This window comes from Rhamphochromis longiceps, linkage group LG5 (assembly GCF_057381845.1).
Source record: "Rhamphochromis longiceps isolate RC_006_pf linkage group LG5, R_longiceps_female_GT1.1, whole genome shotgun sequence".
In the NCBI taxonomy this organism is placed as follows: Eukaryota; Metazoa; Chordata; class Actinopteri; order Cichliformes; family Cichlidae; genus Rhamphochromis; species Rhamphochromis longiceps.
In genome coordinates this window covers 32,093,984-32,110,546 of record NC_140561.1, presented here as the reverse complement: position 1 = coordinate 32,110,546, position 16,563 = coordinate 32,093,984, and the positions used below count along the sequence as shown (strand labels likewise).

Genomic DNA, 16,563 nt, shown 5'->3' with positions numbered 1-16,563 from the left:
GTGACAAGCACTTGACACTGCAAGGTAGAAGGGTAACGTGGCAAACACAAATAGGTGCTGACATTGCCGTTATAGTGAATAAACATTACAGTAAAATAATATTAATAATACAATACAATATTTACATTTTGATAGCATTTTATCCATTGTCTTCAGGCTGTTCAGGTTCTTTCTAAAGGTGTCAAATCCAATAAACCAAGAAAATTCAATGTTTGTCTTCCTCCCATGTGAATGCCAAATATATTTTGTTTACTGGATTAATTTAAGCACAGTGGGTTAAAATTGCATACTTTTAATCTTCTTCTGGTCATTGTATTCTCCTTAGTATTCTCTTGAATTCATATTTGATATGGATGGTCTATATAAATGAGTAATAACTGCAGCATGGGGGTTCCTTGTGAGTATGACAACTATGGCTAATTTGCATGATTTGGCTTTGAATAATGCCCACACAGAAGCCATAGGGGAGGAGAGCTGCGTGTTATAACTATGGTGCTGTCCTCATCAGTACGCCTGCTGTGTTGCTGATAAAGGTGTGAGCAAGAAGGAAAGACTGGGGATGCTGTGCTTCACTGCCACCACAGAATCCTCTGCTCTCAGCCTGATGTCTTTGATGTCACTCTGACACAAACCATATACAGCAGGATCTACTGGAGGGTCTACAGGTGCACTTCATGCTTCTTGCACCTCTATACCCCTGCTGTGAGAGGTAGGCCGGCAGCGCATGGGAAGAATCCAGTGTTGTTTTTTTATTGTAATGTGCAAGATTGGAGAATCTCTAGATACAGCAGAAGTATAGTTATTGGGAAAAATCCTGTAAAGCACAAAACATTTCAAATTTCCTCTTGACCGTTGCACAACCAAGATTTATCCGACCCCCTGTTCATTTCAAAGCCCAGTAGGGGTATTAAATCATTCCCAAATACATGGCCACTTATCTAAACAAGACATTTCATTGAGTTTTCTTTAATCTAGCTACAAAACCTTCTAAAACTATTTTTTTCTGTGCTAACACTCAATGCAATAGCCTCTTGGATGAAAGAAACCACATCAGTAAAACTGCACAAGAGCTTTGTTGGAAGACCAACAGCATGCACAGTGCAATTGAATTTGCACAAGAGCTGTGTAAGGGGACACATTGCACGCACAACAAACCCAGAATAAACTGTATGTGACATAAAAAGTGCTCAAGGCAATACAGTGAAAGGGAAAGGATTGGAAAAAGGAAACAGAGGTGGTGATTAAGTCGAAAATGCGCCTTCATGGATAAATAAACAGATTACTGTCCTCGAGAGTCTTGTTTCTGCTTTTGCCACTGGATGACAGAATGCACCGATGAACCAAAGACAGGAAGAGCTCCTGTACTACAGCATGGTCAGATTGCATAATAGGCAAAAGTCTGGGCAGAGCAAGACAAGGGTTAGAGGAAAGAGGTTAGGGAGATAAAGAAGAACTGTGCTGCTCCCTGCTGGGCAGGGTCTGGCCAATTTTATTTCTTTCTATGTTGAATGTGCACGTTGTGAAGTCTTGATACCCAGTCGTGATGTCCAGAATTAGAAAAAGAAGACTTACTGCATTAAAAATGGTAGGATATAGAGCTATAAAACAGTTCTAAAGCTAATGCTTTTTCAGTCCCAATAGTAACCTTCATCCTTACAAAGCAACTTCATTAACTCGTAGGCGGGAATCTTTCCTGAATGATCACTGACGATTGTTTCCACAACAGACAGATGGAAAATTGTATTAACGTAACGTTGTTTTAACAGTTTGCTTCACTGTTCAACATAAACTTCAGGTGACCCAAGTGAGAATCCTTTTCTCTGCTTACATAAGCCGTAATACTTAGTACTTAGCCAATAGAGTAAGAAGCAAACACTGATGATGTGTCTGAGCGCCTGACTTAAAACATTGTCATTGCATTTCATTGTATTACATCATCCCGTTTAAAAAGAAATGACTTCGTAATCCTTTCTGTTTGTGTTAGACTGCTGCATGCCTTTGTGAATGTGTGTGTTTGTGTGTGCTTACGTAGTGCAATCTTGGCCAAGTGCAGACGGTTGACCCATGAGATCTTACTAAGGGGGTTAGGAGTGTTGAAGACCACCATGAAACTGACAGGACGCCCTGACCTGGTGGAGAAAACAAATGCACAAAAAAAAACACACAGACTCAGCTTCAGATGGATGCAGACATCATATGGCATCGAAAGGCATTATTAAGCAATAGCAGAAACACTTTTTGGGTATTATTTCTTTTATTTTTATTATATTTGTGCAATTTGGTGGCATTTGGGTGGAGTTTGCATGTTCCTGTCTAGCCTGCATGGGTTCTCTCCAAGTACTCTTGCTTTCTCCAACAGTCAAAGACATGCTGGTTAGGTTAATCAGTTGTTCTAAATTGACAGTAGGAGTGAATGATTGTCTGTTTCTCTGTTAGATCTGTGGCATACACCCTATTTAAGCTGTGGAGGCGTAGATATGTTCCATGCCCCACTGCAACCCTGACTTGGATAAAAAGATAAAAGAATGAATGGATGGATTTTGTCTGTGTTGTTGGGATCATTTTAAGTGGTATACAACAAAGTAGACCTGACATCACTGTGACATCAAAACAGAAGGCTACAAATTCAAATTCACATTAATGTGAAAGCATGAAGCTTAAACCAGAATGAGGAAAACGGGGGAAAAAACAGCATGCTTAACAGGTCTCATTTCACTGAACTGAAAATTGCATCAGTGTTACTGGTGCAGTAAAACAACTAAATAAACATATAAATGCAAAGGCGTTCTTGATCCCCAAAACAAAACAGCAGGGAGGATTCAACCAATGGAGCTCTAAAAGCAGAGGAATCACACTCTAACTGTTGCATGTAATCACTCCTTTCTGTGCGCTACCAAGCAGTAATGACCTTAACCAAACAAAACAAACTGCGGCCATGCATTAGTTTATAACTGGCTGAGAAATGCCAAAAAAAAGGGGTTTAAAATGTGTTTAAATTGTGAACTAAACTAATCAAAAAGTCTGCTTTAACACATAATTAAAGTGACAAGCTGGTGAACTTGTTTTAGATTTACCTCTTTTTATTTATCTTTATTAATACATTGTATGCACTACAAGGCTGATACCTTTAAGGCACACGAAAGACAGCAAAAGCACATTTTTGACATATTCTCGAGATGTTCTATATAAAAGCAGAAAGCAGAACAATACGCTCAGAGAAACAGCACCAACAGAGCACCAAAAGAAATTTTTCATTTCATGGGACTTTAAGTTTAATACAACAAGATTTTTTATGTCATAACAGCTGCTTGCCTGCTTGTAGCTTTACAGCAGTTCAGTCCAGTAAGCTGGGGCTTTATAATTTCAGCCTGTACGTCAACATTCAGTTTGGCTTGTGATGATCACACAGCGTGGTCCCACTAAATCGCTTATAGGTAGCCTCCAGTGTTCAAAATGCCACTAATGCATGGGCTTCAATGGCACAACCAGCACAGGCTCTTTTGAAAGAAACTCAGAAACAGTGGGAGACCAGATAGTATAGGTGTGAAAGGAATAGAGGAACAAAATGACTGGTAGAACGAAGGATTATTATACTTGACATACTGAGAAATTTGGAAATACATGTTCATTTTAAATTAATATAATTTCAGTCAGCATGTAACAGCTTTCTTAGTTTTTCTTTAAAAAAAACAAGATTTTAATCTCTCAATCTAAAAGGAAGACAAGTTTATGAATACCATACTTAGCAGAAAATGATTCTGCTATTAGAGTGACAAGAAAAGTTTCTTTTAACTCTTTTCTAGCCTTAATGTGACAAAGATATTAGTAGATTTCTTACAAGGAGTGCAGACAGGGAATGAGTGATTTGGGCATTTCTTTATCCTCAAAATACACAATATGCTGGCAAACCATAAGACAAACTTAGTCATTAATTAATGAAGGTGCTCAAAAGTTGAATAAATGGAAAGGGAATAATTTACCAGAGGAAACAAATGCCCTGAACAACACTAGCTACTCTGTTTATGTGTAGTTTCATTATGAACTCATAACTTGAAGTTAAACAAAGCTGAAAAATGACCTACATCCTTATATCCCATTAATATAGTTTGCTTATGGCCTTTATACAAATTTGCATTTTGCCTCCAATGCTTTATGGTAATATTGGTTATCAGTATCTACATGTATTTACAGGTTGTTTCTTCAAGGTAGGCAGCACGTAGAATTAGAAAGGTTATTTCGTAAAGTCCTTTTAAAATTACATGAGTTTAAAATAGGTATGATATGAAAGGGGAAAAAATGCTAACTTTTAAATTGGATAAAAATTCAAAAAAGTAAAAAACAAAACAATTAAAACAACAGTGCAGACAGTAACCAACAACTGAAAATGTTCAAGATTCTCCCATATTTTCTGAATATGTGCATATTTTCAGATTTAGGAAACAAACTGACAAGTGAGCAACAGAAAACAGAAAATTATTCGTGATAAATAGCACAAAGGAGTTACTACAATTTGAATTCAGAACAATCTGAATTTTATCAATGCAAACTGCAGTGAAAACATGTGAAGACAAAATATTTTACTTGCACTGACTCCTCCCTAACGCACAGCCAACCACCCTAAATTTGCCAGCTGTTAACACTGTCAATAGCCTTAAAGCCAGCTGGTGTTGTGTCTCCTTTATCCCCTCTGGTCAATTTCTTTTTCTCTGTAGTCCTGGGTTGCAAACAAAAAAACATGTGCGGTGAACAAATAAACGTCAGTCAAATTGTTATGGGCTGAGCCTTCCTGGCTGCTTGAGCTTAAAGCACTCAAATGCTTTATATACTATGCATGGTTGCCATGCGCTTGAGCACCATTGTGCTATATCAGATAGAAATTTTACCTTTCACTAACGTCTGGGATCACACAAACACATGTGTGCTGACTCAGCAGTAAACAGTAAATGATAAAAGTTGAGGGTAATTGTTTGAAAGCAATAGTCTAACTGCATTATACTGCAGTCTATATTAAACTGTTAGCTAGTGCCTGAATGTTGTTACATAAAAAAAAAAAAAACCAATTTGGTGCATTAAAAGTCACCTGAACGCAGGAAATCTCAACAGGTCTCGACACCCCAAGATTCTCAGCTTAATGTGTTCCTTCCTGGTGCTGAAACAAGACCTATGCCTGTGACACTGAGCGTGTCTTATGTAAAAGCTTTAAGCGGGTTTTCCCACCCAATAGAAAACACTCCAAGTGATTACCAAACCAGGTATCAAAATGGGTCGTGAAATGCAAGGTCTCTCCCAGAGCAAAATGTTTTAAAGTAGATTTTCTGTTTGAATGCCATTACTTAAAGGTTGTGTAAAGTGCTAGAAACACAAAACTCATCCCCAGGTAATAGACGCCTGTCTAAACACTTAGTCTCTTCAAGCATCCCCTTTTGTCAGGCTTTTTGTCAGCTTGAGACCACTAGTCATGCATGTGTTGATTTTTCACTCTCTTTTCAGTCAAATACAATAACCTCTAAATTCCTAGCAGTCTAAAACAAGACTGGCAAAGACTGCCCCGAGTTAACAATGACTCATTGTTAGTCAGTGTCTAACTACAGACAGACGGTGGTGTGGTGTCTGGCTTTATTGGAAGTGCAAGTAAATTGTCTAGCCAAGGATGGGACATCTTTTTAGAGCGCTAAGCAACTTTCCAAAATAATGCTTTACCTTCAGTCACCTGTACAGCTATTCTGCAGTGATTCTGAGGCAATGAAAGGAAAAAAAAAAGTGCAAGGGAATGCAGAAAAAGGGGTGAGGAGGGGCTAGGGTCTCAGGCACACATAAGAAAGACAATTTCACACTCAGGAATCATTAGAAGGCAATTGAGTGGAGAGCAGTGCGTAGTCGGATATTATGCTTCTGTCATACCTGCCACTGCCCGCCACAAATTAATTTTAATTTCATAGAGGAAGGATGAAAACGTCAGAGAGAGACACACACGTATAGTGAGAGAGAGAGATTGAAGACAGGAACAGAATAAAGTAACTAAGATCTCAAACTTCCTTGACATGTTGAAAAAGTGGACCTTTCACAAAGAGGTGTAATTCATACAATTTGCTGCTTAAATATAGGAAAGGCAATTTGCCCAAGACAGAAGGGTAGACAGGGTGTGATGAGAATACAACTACTCTCTTGGCTACATTCCTTAGGTAACACTTCATGCCCACACGGCATCAAACATGCTAAACTGAGCGCAGTCTCCATTCCTCCCTCCTGCCCTCTGATTGACAGCCGCAGTGCAGGTGTGGTGCATTGCCAGAATGGAGAACTAGACTCGGGCATGCTGGCAGAGGCGAGATGAGAAAGGCTGAGAGGTAAAGAGAGAAAAGGGAAGGGGAGGGAAACAGAGAGAGGGCAAAGCGGGGCAAGGGAGCGGAGAGAGGCGCTCGCCCAATGGATTTATGGGAGCAGGTCAGTGCCGAAGCACACGTGTGATACTAATGCACAAGGACGGGACAGATGTAGGATTGAGTGCTGAGTGGCAGCCTGTCATGCACCCATCCTTCAGTTCACCCCGTCCTCCAGAGAATCAAAGAGAATGTTTGTTCTGCAAAAAGTGAGATAACTAAGGGAAGCATTCAGATGTAGTTCTGGTATGACTTGATGGAACTTCAGGAGAGATACACTTAAAGTGCGTCAGGATCGAATCTGATTTATAGAGGCGTTTCATGATAATGTGCAAAATCATGTTTGGCTTTTGGTGATGCAGGTTGCAACTTCCAGAGCGCCTAAAATCTGAATGAATGCTCAAACCGCCACAGCAGCAGTCGTGATACTTAAATGTTTGTGAATCCAGTACCAGCACAGCCCTCCTGCAGATGACACAATAAAAACAGACACGGACAGCATACACTGTGGTTTTATCTGCGATACTGTTGATCGCAAGTAAATATCTGCTTGTCGGTATTAATACAAGTCTCAAGTCAGCCTGCAATCCTTGTAGTGGAAATCTCTCTGCTACACAAAAGAATTATACTTAGAGGACATGGTTAAAATTAATTTAATTTCATCTTAATTGGTTGCCTCGGTGTTTACAGTTAAAGTAGTTAACAGGGTGAGGTGACCTTATTATATGATTTATTCCACAGCTTAAGGCTACATTTAAAATAAGCAGTGTTTGATGTGAAGTGGGTTTTTTCCCCCACTTTCTCTAGCTATATGGAATTATTCATTTAAAGATTTCTGTGAGCTTGGCAGAGTTGTTGTTAGTACAAGTTATTTTTCTTTGCATTATGAAAAGTTAATGTTAACTCACAAGAATCATATCTTTATAACTATGAAGGGGAGAACAGACAGCTGAGTGGGCCGTCCACTATCTCATTGATGTTACTGTCAGGCGCTGGAGATATAAATAAAGGTTTAGAGCAACATTTGACATCTAAATTGAGTGGTATCTAGTAATTAAAATTCATGGTGTAAAGGTTAGAAGCATTTATACAAAAAAAAATCAATACATAACAAAAAGCTATTTATGAATATGTTCTTGTGGAAACAGGTTCAGATAATATAAGATACCTCTTCAGTTAATGAGAGCATACTCCTCCAGCAGCCCTGACTGCTCGAGCAGTGAGTAAAATGTTTCCACTTAAAGCTGACCATGGAAAACGTGTCTTAGGTGCCCCTCAGCTCCAGCCCCACTACAAACGATAACTAGCACATAGTAGAGAACGGTGGTTATTCTTTGCCACATACTTGTGCGAATGTGGGTACTGTACATGTGGGAATAAGAAGGGAGAAAAAGAAACAAAAGAGCAACCTGTCCCTGGATAAAAGTGGCTATAAATAGAAGAACAGCGCAGGTAGGTGCAAAGGTGGAGTGCCTTTCACATAAGTATGTATTCACATGTATGTTACAGATGTTATACTAACACTGCCATCTTCAGAAATTTGGGACAAGTGTCTCCCGCTGCCCTGGATGCTTTCCAGTACTTAGGCCGGTGGCCAGGATCCTCACTCTGTTGTGTGCTTTTACTCATCAGCCTGATGATTTGCCTCACCTGCCAACCTCAGTATATATATGTCTCATTGTTCCAGATAACTAAATGGTAACTAAATCACAGAAGTGCCGACACAAGATCCCTTCTCTTCAGTCCAGCTGTGCTTAATTAAAAGAGTCATCCTGTTATTTAGTTACTCCGCTGCCCTTCCCTGCAAACAATTCAGTTAGTTTGCTGCCTGTTCAAGCGGCAGATTTGCTTGTCGTTAATTATCAATTTCTACTAAAAGAGTAATGTAAAGTTCAATTCTATTTTAGTCCCCTTTTATTTGTGTGACAGACAACATCTGAGAGTTGGACAAAGCATGAATAACTTTAATCTAAAGCTAAAAAAGTAGTCCAAGTAAGAAACCTTTTCCTGAAACTAGGGCTTCCGGTACTAATATCAAGTCATGCCTTCTGTATGTTTCTTGTTAGACACGTGGAACAATCAAAGAAAAACCTCTGTTGTCCAGATGCAAAGATAAGACTTTCAGTCAGAATGCACTAGAAATCAGTCATCTGACTGCGAGCTGAAGTACTGCCACCTGCCTTGCAGGCATTCGGCACATAAAAGCTTCCGTTAAATAAAAAAAGGAAGAAAAAAATGTTTCTCTGCTACTGCTCTTTTGTGTATGCTGTTCTGGTGGTGTAAGTGGATGAAGCAACAAACACATTTGGTTAAACTATGAAATTTGAACTCTGTATCTATCGCTTGCCAGTATGGTCCATGAATCTATGCCTGTGGTTGCTCCTGCAGACGCAGTAAAAGAGGATGTTAATGAACTGCTGTCACACGTAGGCTGGTGCCTTTGAGGCAGCAGTCGGGATTCTCTCCACGTACTCGTCTGTTTGCAGTGTGGAGGCTGTGATGTGCTGCCTGACTGCAGAGAGTCGCTTGCGGCCAGACAGGAGGGGACCAACTCAGTACAGGGGGTCCCTGCTGCGGTCCCACTCTCTCACCAGCAGAGCAAAGGCTTAGCTCTGCGTGCGAGAGTGTGTATCTATGTTTCTGCCCCATAATGTGTGTGCCTCATCGTGTGAAATACATGCTTGCTCTTTTTGCAGTTGCATTTGTCAGTGGGAAGTATATGTGAATACATGTAACATACAGGTGCTGGAAGCAGTGTGATGCTTATGAATCATACTAGTCACAAAATGGAAAAAAGACAGTTAGGAAGGAGCTGTGTGTGTGTGTGTGTGTGAGTGTGCGTGTGTGTGTGTGTGTGTGTGTGTGCGTGCGTGTGTGTGTGTGCATTTCTAAGAAACACAGACTGTGAACCAGAAATTGTGAACCATATTAGTCACAAAACAAAAAAGGACAGTCAGGAAAAAAACAATGTGTGCGCGTGTGTGTGCGCATGTGTGTTTGAGAGAAATAGAGCCAGTCTGTCCACTGCTCTCCCCTACAATCTGCTGCTATTGCACCCTGGGTAGTGTCAGAATGGCTCGGGTACCCGCTGTGCCACCTGTCACCCCAGCCCCGAGGCTCACTGCCGGTCCAGCCACCCAGCACTGAGGCCCAGCCTCAATTAGATTGCTATCACACAACCAGAATTGGCTCTTTTTCCCTACAGGAGATTTCTCTCTTTCAGCTGACATTGTTATCTTTTACGTCACCACAAAAACTCCAAGTATGATTTCAACACGAGTCTTGCTCTACAGTATTGAATTTTTAAGTACAAATATACAGCTTGGACATATGTCGGGGTGGGGAATCTCCTTGTCAGTTCAGTTGCTAATGACATTATCACAGGAACTCAGCAAATAGGGTACCCCTTAAAGGGGAATTCGGGGACTCTCTTGTAAGCGTGGCATCTGGCTCCACCAAACATCTGAGTAAGCAGATTGGCCCTGCAGGCCTGGTGTGACAGCCGATGAGGAAGCTAGGAGATGTGGGAGAAGTGATCTGCACAGCTCCGCTGCTCAAGCTGTCATTTTAGCTTGGTTTGGCACAGTTAGATTCTCTCTGGCTCTGAAGCATTAGGCCCACTCTTCTGACTGCCGCTGCCCTGCCGGCACCAAGCCAAATCTTTCATGGGGGAGGTCGCTCATCACTCTCACTCTTTCTTTCTTCCTCTCCTCCCCCTGCTTAGTATGTCTCAGCAGGGCTCTGGCTTCTTTATCGCAATCTTTCTCTTTTTGTCTTCCCTTGCCTCTTTCTTATCCTATTCCCAGCAGAAGCCACGAAATGGAATCCATTATAATCTGCCATTATTTGCTATTTTCCAGTTCTTGTTCCAGCACTCTAAGCTACTCATATGCTCTCTCCTTGCCGTCTTTGTTGGTCTCTAAGTAGGTGTTCAGTCATTCATTAGTCAATCCACCCACCAGGATGCACCTCAACATGTAACACTAGCACTTCTGTGCAAGGTAACCTTCTGTGCATTGTATGCAGCTTTGTATTTTAACCTAAGACAATAAAAAAAATCAAATGTTTTTTTGTTTTTGGACTATTGAAGAAAACATGCCTGAAAGTTCATAGTATTGCATTTTACAAATTTTCTGTGACTTAATAAAACTAAATAAAAGAACTATAAGACTACAACATTTATATTAGGAAATCCAATTATAGGACCGAATATCTTGCATTTCAAGACACTATAAACACACTGTAAATGTAGAAAGATATTACCGGGCAATTCATCAAAATTACACATTAGGGGCCGAGAGTTAAGTAAAGGCCAAAGCAAAAAACGTTTCTCATTATACGCTCGAAAAAGAAAATTTTGTGGAGACAATTCATTATTCAATCCAAGCACTGAATAAAATGAATTATTTGAGTTGGGTAATTACGCAGTCACGACAGAACAAACTGTTCCCACCTCTGATTTGCAAAAGGTCAAGGTGCCTGTTGGCCCACGGTTCTAAGAGCATGTATGTCACCACAATTCCTGTTGCTTTTACCCATTCCTATTTTTCTTCCAGTATTTTCTGCCTCTGACACATTAACAAATATAAAAATATATGAATTTAGGCATTTAAAAAAATACCATAAATAAAAAGTCAATGTTAAAAAAAATAAATGCCAAAAACATTTGTTTCAACATTTACTCGTGACCATTTGCTGCAAATATAAATGAATTCAAGTGTTCCTGAGATGCTGTGTTCTTGAAACAGGAGATTAACCTCTGAATTCTAAAATCTAATCAAATGAGTCCAAGTGAATTTTTGTGCCAAAGCTGTAAATGTTTCCTCAAGGCACTTAAGAAATGTTGTGAGATGTATCAACATATGCACAAATGTACCCAAAAACAGAAAGCTTCCAGCCACAGCTTTTGCCAGCTGGAACTGTAACTGACTGTATATAAAAGATGGATGTACCCACTGTGAAATCAGCGACCGGTTTGTGGACAGCCATTAGAAAAGCCCTAGAGCAGTAATCAGCTTATGCTAGTAATGGAATGGAATGGCTGTAACACAACTCTAAAAAGTTGTGAGCAAAAGGCTGGAAAAGTAAATGGTACTAAAAAGAAACAGCTGGAGGAACATTTTGCAACTAATTAAGCTAATTGGCAACAGGTCAGCAATGTGACTGGGTATAAAAAAAGAGCCTCAAAGAGGCAAAAAACTGCCCTGTCAGAATAAAATTTCCCAGTGCAAAGACTTTGAATTTCTTATCATCATAATAATACATAATATCAACACAAAATGGAGAGTGACTGGAGAAATCTCTGTGTGCAAGGGACAAGGTCAAAACTCAGTATTGGATGCTCATAACCTTTGGGCCCTTGGACAGCACTGCATTAAAATAGACTTGACAACATTATTCTCCCACAAATCAAGCAACTGGTCTCCTCAGTTTCCAGATGTTTCTGGAACGTTTTTTGAATTTTTCTGCCATTTTTTATCTTTTAGATTTTTGTCAGTTTAAAACACAATATCTGTAACTTATTACATTCTGTATTGATTTGCAAGTTACACAACGTTCCAACATTTTTTTTAAATTGTGGTTGTAGATTTTTGTGTTTTTAAGCACCACTTTTCTCACTCTCACAACAGAGACAAAATAGCACTCACCAAGTGCCAAAAACCAAATAAGTCACAACTTTAAGCCTTTATATAATTTAAATGGTTGAAATATATGTTGTATGCCAGTTATATAAAAAAATAAGTAAATCATAAAGACCAAAAACATCTTTTCAATTAGATTTTAAACATGTTTATTTCTACTAAAATGTTGGAATTTTTAAATGACTGAAGCTCAAGTGTCCAATTGAGGAACTGCAGTTTTTTTGCGTTGCGCATGGGCTTCATCTATCAGCCTCGGCGGCTGCTTGGCATGGAAAAGTAAAAATGTTGCAAAGCATAGGGAGCATGGATTCTAGCCGAGCATAAGCCTAATTCTCCACGGTGATAGAACATGCACAGTAATATAATAACTAATTAATATACTCATTGGTTATAAAACGCTCATCACTGGGTGTTATCGTTTAGTGGTTTATGTGACTGCCAGGTTGTGTCAGTGTTTGGTAATTTCATCATTTGAACATTTAAACCATTTACCAAAAAACACTTTTGAACTACTGTTAATGGTGTTTTGTTTTGTTTTTACTCTTCATGTCATATACACTTAAACAGTACATTTTACTTGGATCCACATTTGTATGTGAAATACTACTCACTTGTCTGGCCTGCCAGGCACCTGCAGGCGTAAGCGACATTTGTTAGCACTCTGGATCTGTTCTTCTTTGATGCGGATAAGCCTCTGCAGAGCCAGACACCAGTCCTGGGCCACAGTGGTGTTGAGGTTCTTTGACAGAAAAACACACAGTTAAAAATTGTTTCTCAGTTCTAGCGTACACTAGGTCATCTAGCACAGACCCAAGTGCACCGAGCACAGGTGTATACTATAGATGTACTTGATACTGTTGCACACAAACTGAGAAACTGCCACACATCCATTTGAGAAAAAAAAACTGCAGTAGGTGATTTGAGGCAATGTGCTTCAAATAACATATTGAACAAGCATTTTTATCTTATCAAGCGAAATTCTGAATTGACTTCAGTACCAGTATCCATTTTACAGTAAAACATAGACCCTCAAGTCAAACAGAATCAAATCTATTTTCTGAAGTCAATGAGCTGTGCAGAGATATTCTGTCTATTTGTTCAGCGGACAATATTAGAACTCTGTGGAAAGTGAATGTCATTTAGTGCAAGGCGAATATCACTCTTCCTGAGGACATTATGCACATTAAGTGCAGGGAGGCAAAGGTGCCACCATTAGCCTGAGAGGTTCTTTGGTGATTGCTGGAGTATACCTCCCCGGAGGTGTTACTGTATGCAGTGTATGGCACTGTTAATGTGACAGTGCTGCACTACTGTGCCCTGATTTAAACTCTGCAGGAGGGGTACTGACAGCTTCTTTTGCAACATAACAAATCTGACACTCCTTTAATATATGAGAGGTGCATCTCATTCTCACAGTTGTGCTACTATTGATAATTAGACGAATTTGAAACCAGTGATCCGAGAAGCATATTATACATCTCATTGTTCATACTTAAAACATCTTGAAGCCTTTTGCAATATCTTTTACAGGAACAGAAACAGACTCCCCAAACGGTCTTTTCACTATCCAAATGTGATCACTGAGTTTACACTGAGTTCAGAGATTTAATTTAACTGAGCATACTTCATTGTTGTCTTTGCTACCTCTGTGAATCTTCAGTGTGTTCTCAAGGCTTAGAAGGTATTGTCAGTTTACAGAACACATTCCATACTTCAACCATTTCCATTCCATGCCTTGAGATAACGCATTTATGAATAATTTGTGATGCTGAAAGCGGTTTCTGAGAGGAGAACAGCATGCCTCAAGGTCAGTGCAAATTTTTTTCTTCTTTTTCTATAGTTGACAATTAAGTTCTCTAAGCAAACTCTGAGAGATTTAGCCTTTGCAGCCATATGACAAACGACACACTGTGACTTTTGTGGTTTGGCCCGTAGAGTCAGCTGGACTGACAAAGCCAATGTCCAGTGCCTTGTCTTTCAGCTAATTTTGCTGTACTACAAATGTTCTGGGATACACACTTCCCTGTGAGACACTCCGGGAACAGCAAAAGTCGCATAAAGAGACAAGTACCTGATATGTCCCTTCCAATGTACCCACGAGCAGAGTGACCTCTTCCACAACAGAAAGGTCATGTTGTAGCTCTTGTAGCTCCTGGTAAAGCCGTGGAGGGCCTAGGATTGCTCTACCTAAGAGACAACACACAAAGTTGGAGAGTTTATGAAATGACCACCTCTACTGTTATTTAAAGAATAAGACGTTGTTCAACAACTGCTAGTAATGAGGGAATATATTACATATGTTACTGTTACAAAAATAAATGTGGATAATAATGAAGAGACTTTTCAGGTTTGAGAAGCTGTAACAAGTGGACAGTTTACAGCAGCAGTCCCCAACCTCCGGGCCTCGGACCGGTACCGGTATCACTCGTTAATTGAGTGATAAAAAATAAATTGATTCAATCCCACTTCAGTTTATATTATAAATGTACTCAGTTTATGGACCAACTGGCCAGATTAGGTTTTAAAAGAATTTTATATATTTAAGCAAAAGCTTCAAGGTCACAGTGTTCAAAAACTGTAAAGAACATGGTGACGTTGTTCCTTAGAACTCATGGAAGTGCTGAAAGAAAAGTTGCTTTTGTTGAAACTCCAGTGGCACTAATAAAAGAGGTTCGATGTGCAGATGGATCGATCTTAATTATTTGTTGAACTACAGAGAGTGAATTTATGAGTAAAAAAAAAAATTAGATGGAGAAACTGTTACTTGGAGCCATGATGCCCTTTTACTGGCCAAAAGGAATGCAGGTGTCTCATTAGACGCAAAATTCAGCATCGATTTGAGCTCCGCTTCCTTCAAAGTCTCTCTCTCCTACTGCCAGGAATCAATAGTTGCGTCTCCTCCTGTCTGCCATCCTCAGTCCTAGCTCCCCTGGCCCACATCTCCCAAGCAGCAGGCACTATGAGAACCACCTAATTAAATTCTGCAGGTAGCTTTTGCTCCAGAGCTGTCCTGCACTGTCATCACTACCACACAATAAAGTAGCAGAAGAGCAGAGCTGGTGGGCAGGCTTGGTGAGGCATGCATGTCCAATGGGACCTGCAGCTTTCTGTGTATTCACGTGCATACGTGAAATTAGGGTATAGCCAAAATAGGGAAGGGAGAGAGACAGAGAGAGATAGCCTGGTATTGTTCATCTAAAAAGCTCCATTGCAGCTTTTGGGGTTTAATGGATCTTTGACACAGAGAGACAGTGACATCTGTCATCTGTGGAAGGAAATCAATAGGTGAGACATCTGAATACAAAGAGGTGGGCTGCGAGCCGCAAAAACAACGTTTTTCTTTTCTCCCCGAGGAGACTGCCGGGAACCCTGTGCAGGTTTGTCGAGTCCTCGCGGGCTTGCTGTTGGCTATGGCCAGAGAGGTGAATGTGCTGAGTTGTAATCCAGCGTAATCCAGTTGGTGAGGCACGATATGGTTTATACACTCAGACACGGCTATCCACACGAGCCGCCTGGCATATAACTCACTGGTGTGGAAGGCTTGAGCCCAGAGGGGTCCATCCTTGCACTCAGCTGCTGTACCGGTAATGTTAGCTGGTAGCTTTAGAGACAATGCAGATTCACACCTGCACCAAAATCCTTGTCTGACTCCCAGCCAAAGCCCGCTGTTACACTTCTGACAAAAAAATAGCTTTTCTGGGAGTGGGTCAAAAGGGAAGCAGCAATAAAAAGGGCAAAACGAGGTAAGACAGCATGAGAGTAAACAAATGGCACAATTGGCTTTTCAGGAAATAAAAAAAACAACCCATAAACATTGTCAGGTCTTCTGTGTATTAGTAAAAAGAAGTAGAGAGACAACACGATAGAGACACAGGCAGATTCATTGGGTAGAGTAAAAAAGACTGGCCTGCATGTCCCTGAAGGCCAGCTTTCTTCAATAAAGAAGGGTACTGGGGCCTGCAGAAGATGAAAAATGACTCCATTTTGAGCCATGCTGAGCGAGAGAAGGATTTAGACTAGACACCCGAAACCTGAATGACATCACAGGGGACTCTAAATAGATGGGACAGCCAGTCAGAATGAAAATTTGGGAAACAGCCCCCAGATGTTCAGAGAGGTTTCTTGATAGACATGATTATGATTACCACACTGTGTCGAAATGGCAAAAAAAGAGAACAGAGAATGTTAGAATCAGTATCCAGCACCTCTCAGGTGCATAACATTTGCAGAGTTGTACACAGGTAAGGAAGACAGACAGGTGGGTGAGAGCTAACCCTAAACGATCCCAAAACCTTGCAGCAATGTAGTGAGTATACAACCACAGACTACCTGAACAACTGCAAAAACTAAATCCTCTGAGAATCTAAACCAACTCTCAAAACACTAGCAGCTCACCGAGCATGACACGGAGAGCTCTGAAGAAGGCGCCATTAATATTTAAGTCATGGAGCTGCAACTTTAAAAAGTGTGTAGCATTACATCCTGATAAGGCTTTGTATCTCCCTTTTCCCATGGCACATTTATCAGGGATCTCGTCAAGC

General features: G+C 40.3%; 1 protein-coding gene across 5 annotated transcripts in view; it reads right to left on the bottom strand.

Annotated features, from left to right (window-relative positions):
- arhgef10la (Rho guanine nucleotide exchange factor (GEF) 10-like a) overlaps window positions 1–16,563 on the bottom strand; it is a 123,710-nt gene that overhangs the window by 59,942 nt on the left and 47,205 nt on the right. For all 5 annotated transcript variants that reach the window (XM_085407242.1, XM_085407239.1, XM_085407241.1 and 2 more), the window contains 3 exons: window positions 14,094–14,209; window positions 12,634–12,761; window positions 2,029–2,129 (listed from right to left, as the gene is read on the bottom strand). In XM_085407242.1, the coding sequence (XP_085263368.1) occupies window positions 2,029–2,129; window positions 12,634–12,761; window positions 14,094–14,209 (345 nt within the window). The remainder of the gene's footprint in view (window positions 1–2,028; window positions 2,130–12,633; window positions 12,762–14,093; window positions 14,210–16,563) is intronic.